General features: G+C 51.7%; 3 protein-coding genes across 4 annotated transcripts; 1 reads left to right on the forward strand and 2 right to left on the reverse strand.

Annotated features, from left to right (window-relative positions):
• Positions 1 to 137: 137 nt before the first annotated feature.
• zmp:0000000662 (RING finger protein 145) lies at positions 138 to 6,725 on the reverse strand. The gene is made up of 11 exons (XM_057012073.1): positions 6,349 to 6,725; positions 5,939 to 6,173; positions 5,240 to 5,348; positions 4,623 to 4,714; positions 3,823 to 4,064; positions 3,557 to 3,732; positions 3,317 to 3,457; positions 2,625 to 2,807; positions 2,374 to 2,521; positions 1,795 to 2,151; positions 138 to 1,204 (listed from the first exon to the last, which is right to left on the reverse strand). Exons 2-11 carry the CDS (start codon positions 6,105 to 6,107, stop codon positions 656 to 658), a joined length of 2,166 nt encoding a protein of 721 aa, XP_056868053.1. The 5' UTR covers positions 6,108 to 6,173; positions 6,349 to 6,725; the 3' UTR covers positions 138 to 655.
• Positions 6,726 to 7,553: 828 nt separating this feature from the next.
• Positions 7,554 to 13,721, forward strand: cpxm1a (carboxypeptidase X (M14 family), member 1a). The gene is made up of 13 exons (XM_057012072.1): positions 7,554 to 7,882; positions 8,640 to 8,749; positions 8,889 to 9,028; positions 9,132 to 9,216; positions 9,449 to 9,599; positions 9,719 to 9,807; positions 9,914 to 10,037; positions 10,667 to 10,863; positions 11,132 to 11,311; positions 11,977 to 12,271; positions 12,583 to 12,722; positions 12,809 to 12,911; positions 13,060 to 13,721. The coding sequence occupies exons 1-13, from the start codon at positions 7,618 to 7,620 to the stop codon at positions 13,392 to 13,394; spliced, it is 2,214 nt and encodes a 737-aa protein (XP_056868052.1). The 5' UTR covers positions 7,554 to 7,617; the 3' UTR covers positions 13,395 to 13,721.
• Positions 13,722 to 13,878: 157 nt separating this feature from the next.
• On the reverse strand, positions 13,879 to 19,034 carry wdr32 (WD repeat domain 32). Of its 2 annotated transcripts, XR_008946674.1 has the most exons (8): positions 18,343 to 19,034; positions 17,575 to 17,688; positions 17,292 to 17,489; positions 17,010 to 17,212; positions 16,828 to 16,908; positions 16,615 to 16,760; positions 15,528 to 16,359; positions 13,879 to 15,487 (listed from the first exon to the last, which is right to left on the reverse strand). XR_008946674.1 is itself a non-coding variant. In XM_057012077.1 (7 exons), exons 1-7 carry the CDS (start codon positions 18,789 to 18,791, stop codon positions 15,988 to 15,990), a joined length of 1,563 nt encoding a protein of 520 aa, XP_056868057.1. In that variant the 5' UTR covers positions 18,792 to 19,034; the 3' UTR covers positions 13,879 to 15,987. The 2 variants fall into 2 exon arrangements, 1 of the variants encoding a protein (XP_056868057.1); XM_057012077.1 differs by having other exon boundaries at positions 13,879 to 16,359.
• Between the last annotated feature and the right edge of the window lie 1,023 nt (positions 19,035 to 20,057).

Consider the following 20,057-nt stretch of genomic DNA (forward strand, 5'->3'; position numbering starts at 1 on the left):
CTTTTGTCATCTTCAGGAAAACTGTAATCTTCCTTTTGCTCGGATATTGTTTTTGCTGGCTTCATCAAATGATTATTTCTGATATTAACATTGAAAATGCTACCGTTTTCCAAATAAAGATTCCGTCTCCGGGCAGCTGAAGGCTACAAAAAGCTGTTTATTCTCTTCATTGCACATCTGTTGCATTTTTATTCATTCATAAAGAAACAACTGCAAAAACGTATGGATTCGCTGTTATTTGGGTGCAAAATGTGATCCATAAATAAAAACAATTGCTTACTTTCTTCATTATCCCACACTGTATGGACAAAAATTTCAAATAATTTAAAAACACCGTTTTGTAAATCTAGCAAACTGAATGCAGATGCAAGACAACTTTCACATCGTTTGTGAGATTTAGTTTTTGAGCCAGTTTATTGTTTCCTTCTCAAACTTCTATCTGCTCCACCTGGTCACCATATTCTGACTGCGTCCATGCAGCCGGAGCCGTCTGCACACATTATTGGGTTCGAGCAGAGGCAAATGTGCTTCATCATTAATATGGTAGAATAACCGTTGTAGCTCCTTCAAGGCACTGATGCAGGGCAGCAAGTCTTTGGAGGACTGCCGAGGGCCACTTGCAGTCTCTGGGCCCCTTCAGGTCCAAGTCTGAAGGTCAACCACTGTAAGGCTGGGTCACATCGTTGTACGAGTTTTCCGTCCACGATTTAACATCTGTTTGGCTATTTAGGAGGCTTGCATTGCCAGAGTGGTGTGATTGGCTGTCATCCTCGGCCCTTTCAGGTGCCTCCACCCAGCTGCCACTTTCACCATTAACACTTTGTGGTTCTTTGTGCCCTGTTGAACCTGAAGTGCAGCTCCACGCAAGATCTCCACCGGGGCCGACATGATGGTGGTCGCCCCCCCGAGGTTCTACTGGTTGATGATTTGTCCCACAACAGGTCTCAGTCTCCTCCTGCAGCTCAGTGGGATCAGGCGCAGCAGGGGTGTCGTCTGTCTCCTGGGGCACCTCGTTGTCCTCATTCTGAAGCTCGTCCTGGACAGGGAGGTCTGAGTCAGCAGTTGGAGCGCCACCCTGGCCTGGAAGGGTGGGACGAATGGCTTGGTGGCACATGGGGCACGTCTCTTGCACGTATAACCACTTGCGGAGGCAGTTGCCATGAAAGAAATGTCCACAGTATGTGATCACAGCAGAGCCCATGTCCTGTGAGAAAAGACACACAAAAACATAACTTACTAGTCCCTCCTGGAACTGATAAAAGTGCAAATATTAACACAAATTCAAATCGGGACCTGATCTTTTATTTAAAAAAGAAAGCTCCCAAAGAAGCAAACATGTAACCTCGATTATCAGGATCTGCTTTAAAGCTTAACACTGGAAAAACCTGGTGGAGCAGCAAGGAGACAAACTGCTGCGCATCACCAGGGGGCGGGGCCTCTAACCAGGAGGCGGGGCCTCTCGACAGGGGTGGGGCCTCTCACCAGGAGGCGGGGCGTCTCGGTGGGGGCGGGGCTTACATATCAAAACTGGAAAACCTCACTGTAAAGTACCTTGTAAGCACCTTTGTGCCTTTGCTGTCTAGTGCGTACAATTACAATTACAGCAGCGGTGGCAAAAAAGGGCCTCCTCTTTATCTAGTAAGCGCAATGTTCTAGTCATTCAAGCATTTTGCGTGAATCATATCTTGATTCAGATCCATCTTAAACATCAGCCCATTCATGTCAGTGTTCTGTAAAATCTGACTAATCTGAGTTTCTGCTGCTGGTACCTGTCTACCACATAGTCTCGCTCACCTGAAAACAGATGGAACAGACGTCATTGTGCAGCTGCAGCTGGTGGGCTGTGGCTCGGGGGAGGGAGTTGATCTTCTTAGCTGCTTCCTGTCTGAGCAGGAAGCTCCTCCAGCCGGACTGAGCACGTAGCCACACGTTGAAGTAGGAGTGGATGATGATGACGGAAGCGCCCATCCAGCTCCATTCACCAAACAGGGACTCCCAGGCTCCGTAGGCCACCACACAGAGCGCCACCAGGAACTCGAGCACCCTGCTGACGGCGTTTACCCAGTAGATCACCTCGTCCAAGCTTTCGATCGGGTCGGTGCGGAACAGTTCCACCATGAAGAGTGAGTAGATCAGCATAGTGCCTGTAACCTGGGGGGAAGCAAACCTTTTCATCGACTCGGGAGGACCACAGCATGTTGATGTTGCTCTCACCATTTCAGAACAAGAGAATTAGAATGAGTAAGACTCAGAAAATTCTAATTTACTTCTAAAGGAAATCCCTTTGATGCTTTTACACTCAATAACATTTTACTTATATTACGTCCTCAAACTTTTCCAGCTTCCTTCAAAGTCTGAAAAAGAGGTTCTTACCTGAAGGGAAGTCAGCATGCAGCTAGAAACCAGTATCAGGAGCCAGAAGTCCATGTGGAAGAACTGGGAGATTTTATAAGCCATAAACACAGGAAAAACCAGCAGAAGGAGACACATGCTGAGGCCTCGGAAGTGTTTCCACACACTCCTGAAAGCAGAAACTAATGTTGAGTAAAATAAGAGCGAGGTGAATAAAAGCTCTCTCAGGAACTCCACCTTGAGTTTTACTGAAAGTTTAAAAAGCCCGTTACCTGTTTCGGGACGCACCCAGCGCCAAGAGGACAGGATCGGTTATTTCGATCATTGACTGCAGAGTTGAAGTCACCACGATGAAGAGGATGATACTGAGGAGGAAGGTGCGCTGCAGCGCCTGCATGTCCAGCAGGCCCGTCTGGAGGGCGAGCAGCAGCAACGTGACGCCTTCGGTCACACCTCTGAGGACAAGGACAGAACAGTCCAGCAGTGTTAGCTATGAAAGGTCAAAGGTCACGACCGTTTAGAAGAAAGCATGCTCCATAAACTCCATCACATAGTTTGCACCTCCCAATGTTTATTATTTTCTACACAATAAAATTACCGTTTAGCCCCCGTAATGGCAGTAAAACGCTCACTGCGACGTAAACACATAAAATACAGCATTTCTTGTCATTCTATGAGATTCAGTGCGGGTTTGGGCGCCACCTAGTGGACAACAGCACTTTTCAAAGGGAAATTCCCCTTAGGAAAACTCCCTTTGCTTTGGAGTTGGTTTCACCCTCAGAGTTGAAATGGAGCTGTTGGGTTTTTGGTTTTCTTCAGAAAATTCTCTTTAACGCTGTGTAGCAAGTAGAAAGCTGAGGAACCTCGAGAATTACAGGGAAAACAGGTCAAATGGACAAAAAGTGCTAGATGACTGGGCACAAAGGGGTGAAACGGTGGCATTCTAACAGTGTACGTGTCTCACCTGTGCATGACATTTTCATTCTGAACAGCTGCATGGCCTCCCAGGTAGAACTTGCATAGGTTGAGCAGTCCGAGAGCAAGATAGGACACCACGAAGGTCAGGCCCAAGAGAGAGTAGGGGGTGGCACAACACTCAGAGACACTGGGGTTCAAGGGGAGAAAGTGAATCTATAAAGAGATCAATGCATCCAGCAGAGGTGGTGTGAAAAGCACCCACCAACACCTACAGTGGACATCGCACCTTGTGAGCAGGAAGAACAGAATTCCCTGATGGCCTAGCGAGGCATTTCCATCCATGGTGTCTGAGCACAGCTGCACAATGAACAGAACGAACCAGAAGACGCTGAAGAGCACCGGGACGGCAAATTGGTTCCACAGAGAGATTCCCACTGCAAGAAGTCTGTACAACTCAAACACCTGAAAGAAGCCACAAACACAACGTACGTGTTGGAGAAAACCGAAAATAAACTCGAACGGACTCCAAACACTCAAAGAAGAGAAGAGTACCTCCATGTGCACAAGCTGGGCATACGCCGCCCTCGCCAGACGATAGGGCAGGAAGAGATGTGAGAGCAGGAACACTGTGGTTCCTGCTCCCGTTAGTCCCATGGAGAAGGTGTTGACCGTTAACAGGGAGGCAGGAGGAACGGCGCAAAATCTGGCCAGCAGGGGGAGGATGTGCGCGGAGAACAGCCACACCTTCCTGGTCTTCATGAGGAAGGCACACAGCGTGCTGAGAATAATCTGACCTGCACACCAACGTGACAAGGTCAGACCTTTCTGGTGTGTCCTGTGGCAAAGCTTCATCAAAGTGAAGCAACTGGAACAGAATAAACTTTAACAACTGATGATGTTGATTAGAAGCCATCAGGCTCCGACCACATGAGCTTTACACGACGGGCTCCCAGACTGTCTCCTTAAATAGGACTGATTCCAGATATTTCTCAGACATTTCGAACCCTAACCTCGCTCATCCTACAGCTGCCTCACTTTGAACTGCTGCTAGTTTCATTTCTGACATGTGATGCTGATGTTCAGAGAACAGGAAGAGCAGAAAATAGATGCGCATTTCATCTCAAGTCCCTTCACACTCACACGTGACAACAAGCCGAACAGGGTGTGATCCAGTCCCACCTACAACTGGGAAAACTGGGAAATCATTCTCCACGGAGATATTCAGACAAGCTGGGGTTAACGTTTGCTTCAACGCTGGGGTGGAAATGCTCAGAATTCTAACCGACATGTTCAAAGGATGCAGCTCTGCCACCGCTGACTCGTTCAGGGGAAGGTTTGAGCTCCAGACTCACTGGTCATTGCAGAAACAAATCTGTTGAAGGCCAGAGAATCGAGGTACACCGGTCCTTCATAACCATACTGCAGCTCCTCACGCACATAATCCCTGTAAGAAGAGCAGAAAACATGTATCCTAAGTTTATAGTGTTGGTACCAGACCCGAGGCCTGAACAGCACACAGCACCAGTGAGTGAGCAGGACCAGACTGGGTGGTTTCTAAGAGGTCGGACCATCCGCAACAGCTCAGTCTTTAATAAAAGACGTTTATTAAAGAAGAAAAAGAAGGAAAGGCTAAGCTAGCTCAGGCCTCTCACTGGAGTATTTGCATGGTTTCCTTAAAGTGGTCCAGGTTCCTCCCACAGTCAAACAACATGCACATTAGGTTGACTGGAGATGTTAAACCATTAGACAGCCCCCAGTCCTGAGGAGACTTCCACCCTTCTTTCATTTGGCTCCATGCAAATGAACCGTGGACGGCCTGGTTTTTCCACAACAGTAGTGAGTCTTAAAGGTGCTTAAAAGACTCAATGACAGAGGAAGGAGCAGCAGGCGGCAAATGAGACAAGTGATCTGAGCACAAAGATCTAGTAATCCTGGTGTCAGTAGCAGTATCCAAATGAGGGCAACTTACTTGGAAATCTGATGCCCCATGTAGAGCAGAAGGGCAGCAAGGACGTGAAGGTAAAGCGTCACAATGTGTCTGAGCGGGAGGGTCAACACGACCACGTTCACCAGGTGACCTGAAACAGAAAGTTACACTTCACCTGTTGGCTCACGAACGCGCTCACGGCACCCACGAGACTGAACACTATTTCTGAGGAGCAAACCAGATCAAACCTGTTCTGCAAGAAGACACAGGCAACATGTCCTGCATCAAACACTGGTAGAACAATGTACATTTGCTTTTAGAGCCTACCTTTAATTCTCCCATTAGTCTAATGAATTTAGTTCTACTGAATAGATATTGTTTTGAGATAACCATTAGTTTCGATCTGATCTGATTCAAACTGAATTGACAGATTTCTAGTCTCTTGATTCTGATATTTTAAGGTCTAACAGACTGAAGAAGCATGGCTGGAGGCAGGGTAGTGGTGTGAAGAGTGATTAATCCCGACAAATGAACAGGCGTGCTTGAGGTTTTCAGCTCATCCTGAAACTAATCTGAGCTCTTCTGGAGCAGATTTAGCCCAAACTGAGAGCTCAGGTTTTGGATTAACAACCCCGAACTATGACAGCGTGCATCCAGACACAGACGACTTCTCTTTGAAAGAAACTAGTGATGAGGAAACACACCACAGCTCTGATTCTGGGCGCAGGTGTGAACGCTCACCTATGTAGTACAGGTTCCAGATCAGGTATTTGTACTTGAAGAGCATGTCTTCGTCCTTGGCTTTGAGGCGATCAGTCAAACCCTCAATGTCATATTTGTAGAGCAGGTCCAGCACCAGGATGCTGGGCACCCTGAGGGCAACGTTGGCCACTTCCTCCAGACGGGGCATCTTCGGCTTTGATGCTTTGATGGGAGCTCCGCTCGGCTGTCACGTGCTCACTGTTTTTCGCCTCATCTGAAAATTCAACACGAACTCGGGTGATTCAGCTACCCAGGCCGCCATTTAGCTGCTCGTCCACGAGCTGGCGTCCGATTTAAGGCATCGCCTAGTAAGAGGCTGGTCTGAGATCCCGTGCCCGGGTCGAGGCAGGACAAGACCCGGGAGGAGCAGCGAGAGACGGTGGACTCACCGTGCGGAGGGACGCACGCAGGCCGGCGGGCGCAGCTAGCAGCTGCTGCCTGTTAGCTTCCACAGCGAACAGCAGCATGTTTCATGTCGCGACGCGCCAGTTCCTCGGTTCATTCGGTGGCCACCTTTCGAGGAAAGCTAGAAAGAGTCCTTGTAAGGAATCAGAAGGAAATGTTAGTTAAGTTAAAGGCTAGAAGGGCATCAAAATGAGCCCAATGCAATGTTATGATTCACTCTCGCGGCCATTTCCGGTCACGTGCCGCGCGAATCTGCACCAATCAGCATCAAGTATCCTCGATTTCAAATTAAAAGTATATTTTAGGACGAGGGAGAATTAATCTAATTTTTGAGATTCTATCATAAACATAACGCGCAGAACAAACTTAAGTCCAGAATGAGACAATGTCTCGTTGTCCCGCGGGCCTGTTGCACCTCTCAGAAGGACATGACTCTTGGACTGGAGTCTTGGACTTCCTTTCTGTGGTAATCCCGTTGTCTTCCCGCACATCCCATGTCAGCACTCAGGACTAAGTAAACACATCTGGGCTTTACTTGAGGCCATCTTGCATTGCTACGTTATTACTTTTACCAGCTGGAAACGTGAGGGGAGCTCACGTCTCAGGAACATCTAAAAACACACGAAAAACGCTCATTGTAGCTGGTTATTATGTTCATATTCACGAGGTTGACCTTGCTTGAGTTTCTGCTTTGGGAACACAGTAAAATGGAGGCAACCTGTTCCGTCTGAAGGTCGGTGAATCCTGGAGAGATTGTGTCCAAATCCAGAGCAGAGAGATTTGCAGCTTTCGGGTCATAGTTGTACCTGTTGTAAAGGATATCCTGGCAGGTGGCGTCAGAGCGACGGTTTAACCTGAACCACAGGATGCACCTGCCACATGTTCAAGCTCAGTGGGAACTCTCCAAGACACCAGGAGAACAGACACTAAATATCAAGTCTCAATCCAATCAAGCACATTTGTGGCACAAATCAGAGATTCTGAACAAAATCCAATTATTGTTGCTCCGAGTGGACATTTTTCTAAAACTGTCAGCAGTTCTCTTCAAAAGAAAGCTACATTGCATTAAGTTCCAGTATGTGGGTCTAAACACACTTTTTCCATGGTACTGAGGGAGGATTTTTGAGAGGGAGGGAGGGGAGGTGGCATTGAGGACAGGGAGGAGGGATGTGGATGGATTTCTGGCCCTCTTGGATCTACATAAGCTGCTCCAGGAGGGTTTTCTCTCTACTCTGCAGCAGTAGACAAAGAAGATGGACAAGTCCTGCTTTTTGGCTGCAGTGCTCCTCCTTGGAGGGTTTGTGGACACGGCGTTGATGGTCGACGCCTCGACGGAGAGCTTTTTAACCTTGACCACCGCGACGACCGCCGCCACGGCCGAGGCTGTGACGCCGCAGCACGAGACAGACGCGCCGACTCCGACGGCGGCTCCCAGTAAATCGACCAGCAGCAGCGGCAGAGCCGAGCAGCAGGACAGCACAGAGGAGGACAGCGGAGAAGATGAGAAGACTCAGCTGGGTAAGGAGGGTTTGACATGGTTCATCCTTTTAAATCCACATTCAACTAGATTTTTTCATGCTCAGTTTTCATGCGTCTTATCATGGAAGCCTGTTGCTGCAGGAGAACCAGGGCTTGTTCGGAAAAGTCCCCGTTCTTCTCTGCAGCCTTTATGGTCTTCACATTAGATCAAAATCACTGGATGAAGGTGCTGTTATTTGTCTCTGCTCCACAGACAACACGAAACGCATTCCTTACGAGAGATTGTGTGTGTTTGAGATCCAGGAACCGGCGTGAGATGCAGAACCCAGGGCTGAAAACGAGGCTATTTCTTCATTTCCCCCTGAAAATTTAACCCTTTGGCTCCAGACACTCCTGACAAACACTCGCCAGTCTTCACTTTCTTTGGTTCTCAAGATGCGGCTGTGAACATAAAACACAACCTTTGACCTGGTCCTGCCCACATGAGGGGTGTTTGGGGTTAATGGGCCGTCCCGGCCTCTTCCCAGCAGAACGGTCTGCAGCTGGAACTCTTGGCTCTGGAGCTTTGGGCTTGGATTACACCCAACGCCTGCTCACATTCTGCAGTGTTTGAAAAGGGGCCTCCAAAACCCCCCTGAACTTATAGGAGCGATTCCAAATAACTTGAACTGTTATTATGCCAGACGTGTATTTGCTTACTCAGAGAAACCGAGTGATGCGTCTCCAGCTCCTCCAGACAAGCACAGACATGAAACCAGAGAAGATTCGATCTGAGTTATTTGTCTTTTGCTTCCAGAGTGTCCTCCCCTCGGCCTGGAGTCTCTGCGGGTCGATGACAGCCAGATTCAAGCCTCCTCCTACCAGCGGATGGGTTTAGGTCCGCACAGAGGGAGGCTGAATATCCAGGTTAGTTGGGGTTTAAAAACCAGCCAGGCAGCGTGAAGCAGCACTAGAACTATCAGTTCTGGGGTGACAGGCGTGCAGGAGCCTCCTCCATCTATGAACCAAACACCACCAAACCCTTCTCTGCACCCTGTCCTTTCAGTCTGGCATTGAAGACGGGGACATGTACGACGGGGCCTGGTGCGCCATGCACCGGGACCAGCACCAGTGGCTGGAGGTGGACGCCCTCCACCTCACCCGCTTCACCGGAGTCATCCTGCAGGGCCGGAACTCCATCTGGAGGTTTGGTAGTGTCCACGTTAAAATCTGGAGCTCGTGGAATCTTTTTCACTGCATTGAAGTGAACGAACGTCTGATTTCTCCGCCCTCTTGGTCTTCATGGTAGTTGGGATTGGGTCACCACCTACAAAGTCCAGCTGAGCAACGATTCTGTGACCTGGAGCAGCTGCATGAACGGGACTCAAGAAGCAGTAAGAATGCCTGTTCTACCCTCGGCATGAAAACCAGAGTGGATCCTTGAAATGAATCTGTTTTCTTCTCCGCTGGCTTTAATCAGGAGTCCTATTTTCCATGCTGCTTGTCTGTCAGGCTGAAGCTAACTGCTAATGTCAGCGTTCTAGCTGACTTGTTTTAATGCCTAAAATGATTGCGGTCATTTTAATGCCCCTCTGCTGCCTAAATGTTTCACATTGAATTATACAGATCTTTGAAGGGAACCAGAATCCAGAGATCCCGGTCCTGGGGCGGCTTCCTGTTCCCACCGTCGCCCGTTTCATCCGCATCAACCCTCAGACTTGGTACCCCAACGGCACCGTCTGCCTCAGAGCGGAGGTCCTCGGCTGCCGTGTTGATGGCACGTTTCATGGTTCACTTCACACTTCAAGCGTTGACTCTGACTCCATATTTCGCTGACTCGGCAACAATTCCTCCAGGCCACCGTAAACACAAATCTATGGTGGCGTTTGTTTGTAGATCCAGCCAACCGCTTGGACTCAGAGGGAGACACCATCTCCCCGGACTCCCTGGACTTCAGGCACCATAACTACACAGAGATGAGGAAGGTGGGTGTGGTGCAAACGTCTGCTTCCTCAGCACGGTGGCGGCTTTCGCTCAAAACGTAACGGACGTAACCCTTTGAAGTGGTACTCAAGCTCGTCTCTTTAAAAGCTCATGAGGTCCGTGGCCGAGGAGTGTCCCGACATCACACACATCTACACCATCGGGAAGAGCTACTTGGGCCTCAAACTGTACGTCATGGTGATCTCGGACAACCCCACAAAACACGAGCTGGGTGAGCGCTTCGCCTTTACTGTCCAGCCGGAGGGTTCGTCTGTTCCACAGTTTGTCCTGCTTCTTAACTGGAAACCAGTCAGCGGGGTTTCCGCTGGCTTTTCTCGGCAGCAGCCCCCCACCGAGGGCTGGAGGAGGCCTCTCTTGTGTAAACACACTGATAGCTGGGTGAAATGAGAGCCGCTGGACTGGGTTGCTCTGTCTGCACATGCAGTGTTTCTGGAGCCACACAGCAGCTGCTCTTGTTCAAAATTTAATTAAGTGCAGCTTTTCTTATCGGGAAAACCACACAGACATTGTGGAACTGGCTCGCTCCCAAGAGAATCTGGGTTATTTATGATCACAACATGAATAATCTCACACTTAAACCCTTCGAACATCCACCCTTTGCATGGTTTCTGACTGGTTAGAGACAAACGTGCTGCCTCATCAAAACTGCGCACCGATCAGGAATGTCTGCTGCTGAGTGTGTCCGGCTCCTCCACCATCACTGGCGGAGTGTCGCCGCCTCTCACTGTTGCCCAACAGGGACTGAAAAGGATCCAAATGTGCTTCGGTCTTGATCTGTGATGATGCAGCGTGTTCTCGCTCACGCTGACCCACATTGACTCGAAATGTTCCCTTTGGCAGGAGAGCCAGAGTTTCGCTACGTGGCAGGGATGCACGGCAACGAGGTGCTCGGCCGAGAGCTGGTCCTCAACCTCATGCAGTACCTGTGCAAAGAATACAAAAAGGGCAACCGGCGTGTTGTCCGGCTGGTGACCGAGACGCGAATCCACCTCCTGCCGTCCATGAACCCTGACGGCTATGAAAGTGCTTATGAGAAGGTGCGTTTGAGGAGAAAAAACAGAAATCCTCCCTTTTATAAAACGGGGCCTCTGTCACGCGTTTGAGTTGCACAAATTGGACCCAGATGCAGCCTCTCAAAGCTGCCGTGGGTCAGTAAAAATGACAGGAAAGAGAGGCCGTAAGGGGTCGGAGTCATAAAAAAGCCCATTCAAAACAGAAGAAAAAGGGAGAAAAGTTTCATGTAAATAAAGGGAAGAGAAGTTTCAGTGAACGGTATGAATTTGCTTTTATTGAAATACCCTGCAGGGCTCAGAACTGGCCGGATGGGCTGAGGGTCGCTACACCGTCGAAGGGATTGACCTGAACCACAACTTTCCAGACCTGAACAATATCATGTGGCAGGCTCAGGAGAAGGCAGGAGACGCTACCAAAGTCGCCAACCACTACATCCCCATGCCAGAATACTACACCGAAGAAGATGCGACGGTAAGAGGACTGCCGACGACTTTAGCTTAATTGGTCAGAGAAACTCGATATGAATGAAATCCGCGTTTACCGCCACCTCGTGGTGGACTCTGGAATTACACCGATAGACGTCTGACTTCAACAGGAATTTAAATCCATTTTAAATGCTGGAAACAAGAGAATCGCGTCACATATCTACAAATATGTGAACTGTCTGACTCCAAACGGTGAAATGGTTCTGAATGTCTGCTGTCAGAGTTCTTACAGCCGGTTTCTGGTTCAAATTTAGGTCACTGACGTAGAGGGTTGGAAATACTGTGGAGACATTTTTATCGAAGAGAAAATGTTTTCAAACCTCTAATTACAAGACGATATCAAAGCCAAGCGTGTGCGTGTGCGCGCTCGCGCCTTTTCGCCTGGAAAGTCAAACTTTCTTCCTTTCCTTCTTCTGGAAAGTAGAAAAACGAATGTCGGAAGGTTTCCTGTGCATCTCGACCGCTGTAAACGACGGTTTTTGGAGACCTTTGAGCAGATCAAAGTGTTGTTGACATAAATCTGAACGTTAAAGGCTAAATCTAAAATTTGAAGCCACAGATTCCATAAACCGGAAGCTGAAACGGTGAGAAAAAGGTTGTGATCAGCTTTGTCTGTGCGTAACGGCGCCGGCTCCGTGACTCTGGCCCCAGGTCGCCCCAGAGACCCGAGCGGTCATCAACTGGATGCAGGAGATTCCCTTCGTGCTCAGCGCCAACCTGCACGGGGGGGAGCTGGTGGTCACGTACCCGTACGACTGCACCCGGGACTGGGCCCCGCAGGAGGACACCCCCACGGCGGACAACGCCTTCTTCCGCTGGCTGGCCACCGTCTACGCCTCCACCAACCTGGTGATGTCCAACCCCAACCGCCGCCATTGCCACTACGAGGATTTCCAGCGGCACCACAACATCATCAACGGGGGAGCCTGGCACACCGTCCCCGGCAGTGAGCCTCACATCCCCGAATCTGACAAATGCTCCTTACTTTAGCATTTCTGATGTTGTAGAGGTCAAGATTTACACCTGCCGCTGCTCTATCTACTAATCTGGCAGAAAGAGAATCGAACATACGTTGTGAGCAGTTTGTATGGCACATTAGAATATGGCAACATGAACTATTGCTGGTTAAAGGTGTTAATGGTGACGTGGGTCCGCCTCCGCTCAGGAGCCCACGGTAACATGTTTTTTCCACGTTTATCACTCGTCAGACATAAATTCTGATGAATGTATTGGTGCGATTCCTCCGTTCACCCACAGGCATGAACGACTTCAGCTACCTGCACCACAACTGCTTCGAGGTGACGGTGGAGCTGTCCTGTGACAAGTTCCCTCACGCCAGCGAGCTGCCCATCGAGTGGGAGAACAACAAGGAGTCCCTGCTGGTCTACATGGAGCAGGTCGGTCCGGTCTCGGCCTGGCCGAGTGGAGCAGGAACACGTCGTTGGCTTTTCCACACGGTTTCAGCCTCTCCGCCGTCTCTCAGGTTCACAGAGGCATCAAAGGTGTGATCAGAGACAAGGTGACCAAAAAGGGGATCCCTGATGCCATCGTCAAGGTGGAGGACCACAGCCACGACATCCGGTCAGGTGAGCGGCTCCATTCTGCTCGTTTTTTAAATTGACAACACCTGAACGGGAATTGTGAAGCTTCTTGAACGGCATTCTGGGAAATGAGGTTTATCATTCCGGTTTCAACATTTGTGGAAAGACGAGGTGTTGTTTGCTGTGCTCCCAGCTGCTGACGGGGACTACTGGCGGCTGCTGAACCCCGGCGAGTACAAGGTGGTGGTCTGGGCGGAGGGGTACTTCCCATCCATGCGTCGGTGCCAGGTGGGCATGGAGCCACGCCCAACGATCTGCGACTTCACATTGACCCAAACACCCATCGAGAGGCTGAAAGAGATCCGGGCTAGTGGAGGAAAGGTCCCTCAGGACCTGCAGCTGCGTCTCCGCGCTCTGAGGCTCCGAAAGCTTCGGGCCAGCACCAAAGCCATCAACCGCCGCAGGGAGCAGCAGCAGCAGGCCCGGAGGGCCCGGAGGGCCCGGTCGACCGGAGCCAGGAGAGCATGAGCACAGATGGGACGGGATGGTGGTGACCTCTGGGAACAGCAGCAGGGTCCAGTGAAATATTAAAGCAACGTTACGGGACGTTCGCCCGTCTTTAAATCGTCTGTGAGACCGTGTGTGTGCTAACAAAAGAAAGTCACTTTACTGAAGCCTCCAGGATGGATGCAGGTTGCAGGACAGACACAAAGGCTCTTTTATATCCAATATTGTTCGCTGCTTATCAGTGAGGAGACCCACGTGGAAGTGTGTCAGCTGGTCTGATATGGGACCGTTCTGTCCTCAAACGTCTCTTCTTTTGTGTGAGCAGGCCCATAAACGCTCAGATCAACATCATTCGTCCGTGTGGTTCTTAATTAGTCTAAATTTAAGATGATTTGTGCGACTGCTGCCACAAATGATGGATCTGATGGATCCCAGAACAAAGGTGAAACGCTCACGTGGAGGACAGATCACACAGGAATAGGTTCTAAACACACTGAGTCAGCAGTGCAAAAGGAGTCAACGTCTTTATTTTGGGTGATCATAAGTACCATTTTATAGCGTTTTGGGAGTCTTGAGAGTGAGAGCGCTGCTCCACTCTTGTCCTCACCTCCTCCAGCTGAGGGGACAGCCAGCGGGTTGACACCACAACTAAGAACATTCTATAATTCTACAACAGAACACGTGTTAAAAAAGCAGAACCGGTGAAAGTGACCGATAAGACACAGCTCGTCCTTTCACTTTCAGCACAGTCGAGGTTTCAATCAAACGGGTCCGGTTTGAGATGTGCACACGTTGAGGAGTTAGCTGAGGTAAAACTGTTGAAGCATCCGTGTTGAGAGCTGACAATCGTTCCATCACATCCCCGATGGCTAGCTTAGCATTTAGCAGTTAACTAATAAATGGACCTACAGTCACGCGTGAAGCTCGTTATCAATTGTTATTTGATTGAATCTGTAAAAACATAAATAAATGGTGTAGATGGATGTTAGTGTAAAGTCCAGGACTAGTTTGCTGATTGTTGCTGCTGGGAACCCGTTACAGCCGCAACATAATCCAGCAAATGTTCAATAAATTTGTTTTAGTATTGATGAACTGCAGAGGAAGGCTGTTCTGCTCCAGCTGGACATATTTTGGGACGTGGAGAGCCGGTTTAGTGGCGTGTGCCCACATCTGCGTCGCTCTGCAGGCATCACACATCAACGCTTCAGCTTCAGACAAATAAACCGACCTGTGCTCGTCCACAATAAGAGGTCTAAATCTCACCTTCGTTAGCATCGAGCCCATTAACGGCCAATATTGTGACCAAGTCTCTGACGTGATTCTGTGTAACATTTAATACTACTGTGGGGGGCACGGGTACCGCGGTAAACGGGACAGAATGAACGCGAGGACAGACCGTGGGGGACAGGCCCGTGATTTCGGCAGCATTTAAAAACGGTGAAGTGAATAAAACCCAGTGATGGCGAAGCAGCGAGAACAAGGAAGGAAAAGAGTCAGACGGGCAGAAACGGTGCAATAACCAGACAAGGCGGAGACACGGAGTGTTGACGAGGAGGTCCTGGGAGCCAGGAACCACGGTTCAGATTGTATGAAGCAGAGAAGAAGCACCTGTGGGCGGGACGGCATGAGTAGCGTGGAGATGGCGTCGGAGGCGGGGCCTCATTTTACACCTTGTTAGGATGAACCAGCCTGCTGAGCATCGAGGTTAGTGTTTGTGTCACCATCTGGGCAAACTGCAGTTTGTCCTGATGCCAAGAGGCACCAGTGGGGAGATTCTGGTGAGTCCGGAACAGCTGCAGCCGAGTCCGGAACAGCTGCAGCCGAGTCCGGAACAGCTGCAGACGAGTCCGGAACAGCTGGAGACGAGTCCCGAACAGCTGCAGCCGAGTCCCGAACAGCTGCAGACGAGTCCCGAACAGCTGCAGACGAGTCCCGAACAGCTGCAGACGAGTCCCGAACAGCTGCAGACGAGTCCGGAACAGCTGCAGACGAGTCCCGAACAGCTGCAGACGAGTCCGGAACAGCTGCAGCCGAGTCCGGAACAGCTGCAGACGAGTCCGGAACAGCTGCAGCCGAGTCCCGAACAGCTGCAGCCGAGTCCGGAACAGCTGCAGCTGCAGACGAGTCCGGAACAGCTGCAGACGAGTCCGGAACAGCTGCAGACGAGTCCCGAACAGCTGCAGACGAGTCCGGAACAGCTGCAGACGAGTCCGGAACAGCTGCAGCTGCAGACGAGTCCCGAACAGCTGCAGACGAGTCCCGAACAGCTGCAGACGAGTCCCGAACAGCTGCAGACGAGTCCCGAACAGCTGCAGACGAGTCCCGAACAGCTGCGGCGGCGGCTCCACGCGTGCAGCGCTGATGTCTGAGGGCGGGGGTGCATCCGTGTGGAGGCAGGGTGCCTGCAGTCCCCTCCGAGAGGTCCAACACGTTGGTCGATTAACGTTAAGGCTACTGAGCTTCAGCTTTTTGAGTCCGATGATGCTACAAAGAGGGAGATTTTACAGGATCGTTGGAGTCGTTGCAGCACACAAACCTGCAGGTATCCCATGAATAAAGGTTAAAACTCCTGCTGCAGCATTCAGGACCCATGGTTCTTTGGCAGCGCGGGCAGCTAAAACTTGGGCTGGTAAAGGGCGACGCGTCCACTGAGGCAGCCTGAGGCCAGCTGGCAGTGGGTCGGGGAGAACTTGGTGGTGAGCACCACGTCGCTGTGGGAGTAGATGGAGCGCATCTCCCTGAGGCAGCTGGTCTGGACGGGCAGGCAGTCGGCCAGCTCGCCACACTGCTCATCGAACGCCAGCAGGCGCACGCCGTACCCGTACGGGGAGCAGATGAGGCGCCCGTCGGGGCTGAAGCACAACTCTTTGATGTAGCCCCTCCCCACGTTAGCCTCCTCGATGTAGTGGGTGAGGCGGAGGGAGCAGCGGGGTGACGCGAGCAGGCGGGTGGGTGCTCCTTCCTGGAACTCATAAACACACGTCCACTGGAGGGGGACAGGAAGGAAGAGAGGACAAGCGGTCACTGACACGGCCGAGAACGTTCAACGTTAGCGTGGAGCAGCTTAAACAGCTTCTCGGACAGAAGAGCATCTTTGTTAGAACGGCTACCAAACCAGTGCAGATGGTCCGACCCTTCGCTTCCAGGATACTAAACTGGTTCTGATGAACAGTATTTAACAGAGGACGTGAGACAAATGTCCCCCCGCCAGGGACAGGGTGTGTGTGTCCTGATCTCTCACCTCCTGGTCGTCTGTGTTGCTGGAGCACCGGATGAGCGTGGCCCAGCCTTTAGGGTGCAGCTGGAGGGAGGTGATGCAGTTTCCTCGGTCACGCTCTCCAGGGATCTCTGGAGTCAGAACCTCCAGACTGTTCCTGGGAGAAAGGCCTGCAACGACACGCCTGCTGTAAATTCCACCTGCGGGAGTCCCGACTGCCTTTTACTCTGCACCCACCTTCTCGAGGAGGATGGGTCTTGCTGGAATCGTTCCCCTGACGAGGAGTTCCAGCGGATCTGGACGCTGACGTGCCTCCATCTGCAGAATCAGAGGAAGCTCAGATTGTTAAGAGCTAGTTACAAAGCTGGAATTACTACACTGACGGCAGGGGTGGCTGGATAAAGGGAGGGTTTTCTTACCGGAGCTGAGGGGGGTCCGTCGGGCCCGCAGCATACGGTAGCTGCCCACCTCCAGGGACTGAGTGAGGTCCAGGTCGTGGAGAATGAGCAGGTACCCTGAGGAGGTGGAGATGAGCATCTTGGAACAGTCCGGGGTTAAACGCATCCTCATCAAGTAGCGGGTGTGGAAGAACTTTTTGTACGGGCAGCCGTCCTCCGTAAACCTGGGGGGGGGGGGGACAGACCGTGGGGTTCAGTCAGGGTAAACTTCATACGTGTTGGTATTTTCAGTTAAACACACACCGATTCATGTCCCACGTGATCACGTTGCCATCGAAGCCCGACGTGACGAGGAGACGAGTGTTGGTGTCGTACTCGATGTTCTTCACCCAGCTGGCGTGACCCTGCAAGGAGCACACCTTTGAGTTCAGTTTCCGTAAGTCCCATAATGCAATTGTGGTGTCGTCCGAGCACGTGGCAAACAAACGATTGTCCAAAAACCTGCAGGTCAGAAGAAAGAACAATGGAGGATCTGTCAGGATGGTCTGAGAGAGAGTTTCGTGCTTCAACCGACCGACCAACCCACCTAATGTTGTTGACACAGTCCTCGTGGGCCTCCGTCAGGGTTTTGATGTGTTTGGAAGAGATTGGATCAAACAGGAGGACCTCCGTCTGCTCACAGGCCACAGTCAACACGGACCTGAGTGACAGGACCAGGCAGGTCAGAACCATGCAAGAGGAGGTGCAGCTGGCGCATCTGCACGCTGTCAGCAGCCCAAACCAGGCTGGACCCAGGCTGGACCCATGCTGGACCCAGGCTGGACCCAGGTAGGACCCATGCAGGACCCAGGCTGGACCCAGGCTGGACCCAGGCTGGACCCAGGTAGGACCCAGGCTGGACCCAGGCTGGACCCAGACGGGACCCAGGTAGGACCCATGCAGGACCCAGGCTGGACCCATGCAGGACCCAGGCTGGACCCAGGCTGGACCCATGCTGGACCCAGGCTGGACCCAGGTAGGACCCAGGCTGGACCCAGACGGGACCCAGGTAGGACCCAGGCTGGACCCAGGCTGGACCCAGACGGGACCCATGCAGGACCCAGGCTGGACCCAGGTAGGACCCAGGCTGGACCCATGCTGGACCCAGGCTGGACCCAGACGGGACCCAGACGGGACCCAGATTGACCTGCTTGGCTGCTGGAGCCTGATCACCAGCTCAACACCTTCATGGGGGTTAACAATGGCGGGTTGTGACAAATGAAGTGTCTTTCAAGCACTTCCTGTTCATGTTTACACAATATTCTTCGAATCCAGCTGGATTATGTCCCAGGTGAATCATAGTGTTAAAACTCACCCGTCTGGAGAGTACTCCAGGTTGAACACGGCTCCGTGGGTCTGGGTGCTCAGGTTCACAGACTCCACAGCCGAATTCATAGAACAGTACAAGCTGGTCATTGTCCTATAGTTATCCCTGGCTGGGTCCACAAACACCCCTCGCCTGGTGGCCCTGCCCTGCAGCCATGAGAACAGGCTGCCCCCCCCGCGGCTGTCGCTGCTCAGCTCCCCGCCGCTTCCTGACCGCGGCGCCGAGCCAGGCTCCCCTTCTCCCGGGGACCTCGTGCTCGCGTCCGCTTGTCCATCGCCGTCTCCTATCGGCGGGGGCGAGCACACCCGGACGATGTCGCCTTCCACGTCCGAGTCGTCGATATCGGGGTCCTCGTCTTTGTCGGACCCGGTGCCGCTGTGGGGCCTGCCCCGAGACTCGTCGGCGTCCTCGCTGTCGCTCTGGTGCTCCGAGCTCATTGTGGATGCTCGGGCGTCCACGGAGCCGTGCGGGTCTCAGAGAATCTCACTGTTCGGGGCGAGCGGCTGCGTGACTCCGGCCGAACAAACCCAAAGCATGAAACGAGCGTCGCCTCCAGGCGGGTTAACGTGCAACGGATCAGCGGTTCCGCTGCATTATGTCAAATCAGAGAAAATATCATTTGTTGTCAGACTTGGCAGCGCCTCGTCGCCGCTCGTCAAGTTCCGCAGAGTTAGCGCAGAAACCAGCGGAAATAGAAATGGCGCTTTCAAAATAATCGCACGTGTTTACGTTCAAATAAATACCCGATACGATATACACGCGATACCCGCGGTATGGAAAATATATACACTAAACACGTCCATATGAAGCTCAAAATGACTTTTAATCTATGTTCTTATTGTAATAGATAAGATACATGTTCTCAAATATGTTAGCGCCTTTATTCTTTCAGACGGAAGCGGAAATACAAGCGTTTAGTTTGGTAACTTCCTGTATTTCCCAGTCCTCAAAACAAACGCTAAAGCTAAAGAATGACGCAGTTCCGCTTCCGTCTCCAGTTTCAGGCGCATTCATTAAATAATTAGTGCCATCTGCTGGTTAAACACTGTAAATCCTCTTGTGGATTATTGTAGCCGTGAAAGGGCTTAAATAACGTAATAAACAAGACACCCTCTCCTCCTGGTGGGCGTGCACAGGAACCCCCCCAGGAAGGCCTTCAGAAGGCGTTAGTGGTCGGACCCTTTTCAGATCGCCCGGCTAATCTCCCGTTTATTCTTCCCTTGCTCGTGAACAAGAACGCTCGAAACATGAACAGCCGTTCTCCATCGGTGATCCATGTCCAGATGAAGGACAACATTGAGCCCCGGTTAGTCCGGTTCCTCGCCTGGGCCCAGTCAGCCCTGGGTAACCCTATCAGCCCTGGGTGACCCTATCAGCCCTGGGTGACCCTATCAGCCCCGGGTGACCCTGTCTGCCCTGGGTGACCCTATCAGCCCTGGGTGACCCTATCAGCCCCGGGTGACCCTATCAGCCCCGGGTGACCCTGTCTGCCCCGGGTGACCCTGTCTGCCCTGGGTGACCCTATCAGCCCTGGGTGACCCTGTCAGCCCTGGGTGACCCTATCAGCCCCGGGTGACCCTGTCTGCCCTGGGTGACCCTATCAGCCCCGGGTGACCCTATCAGCCCCGGGTGACCCTGTCAGCCCCGGGTGACCCTGTCAGCCCTGGGTGACCCTGTCTGCCCTGGGTGACCCTGTCTGCCCT

This window comes from Takifugu flavidus, chromosome 16, assembly GCF_003711565.1.
Source record: "Takifugu flavidus isolate HTHZ2018 chromosome 16, ASM371156v2, whole genome shotgun sequence".
In the NCBI taxonomy this organism is placed as follows: Eukaryota; Metazoa; Chordata; class Actinopteri; order Tetraodontiformes; family Tetraodontidae; genus Takifugu; species Takifugu flavidus.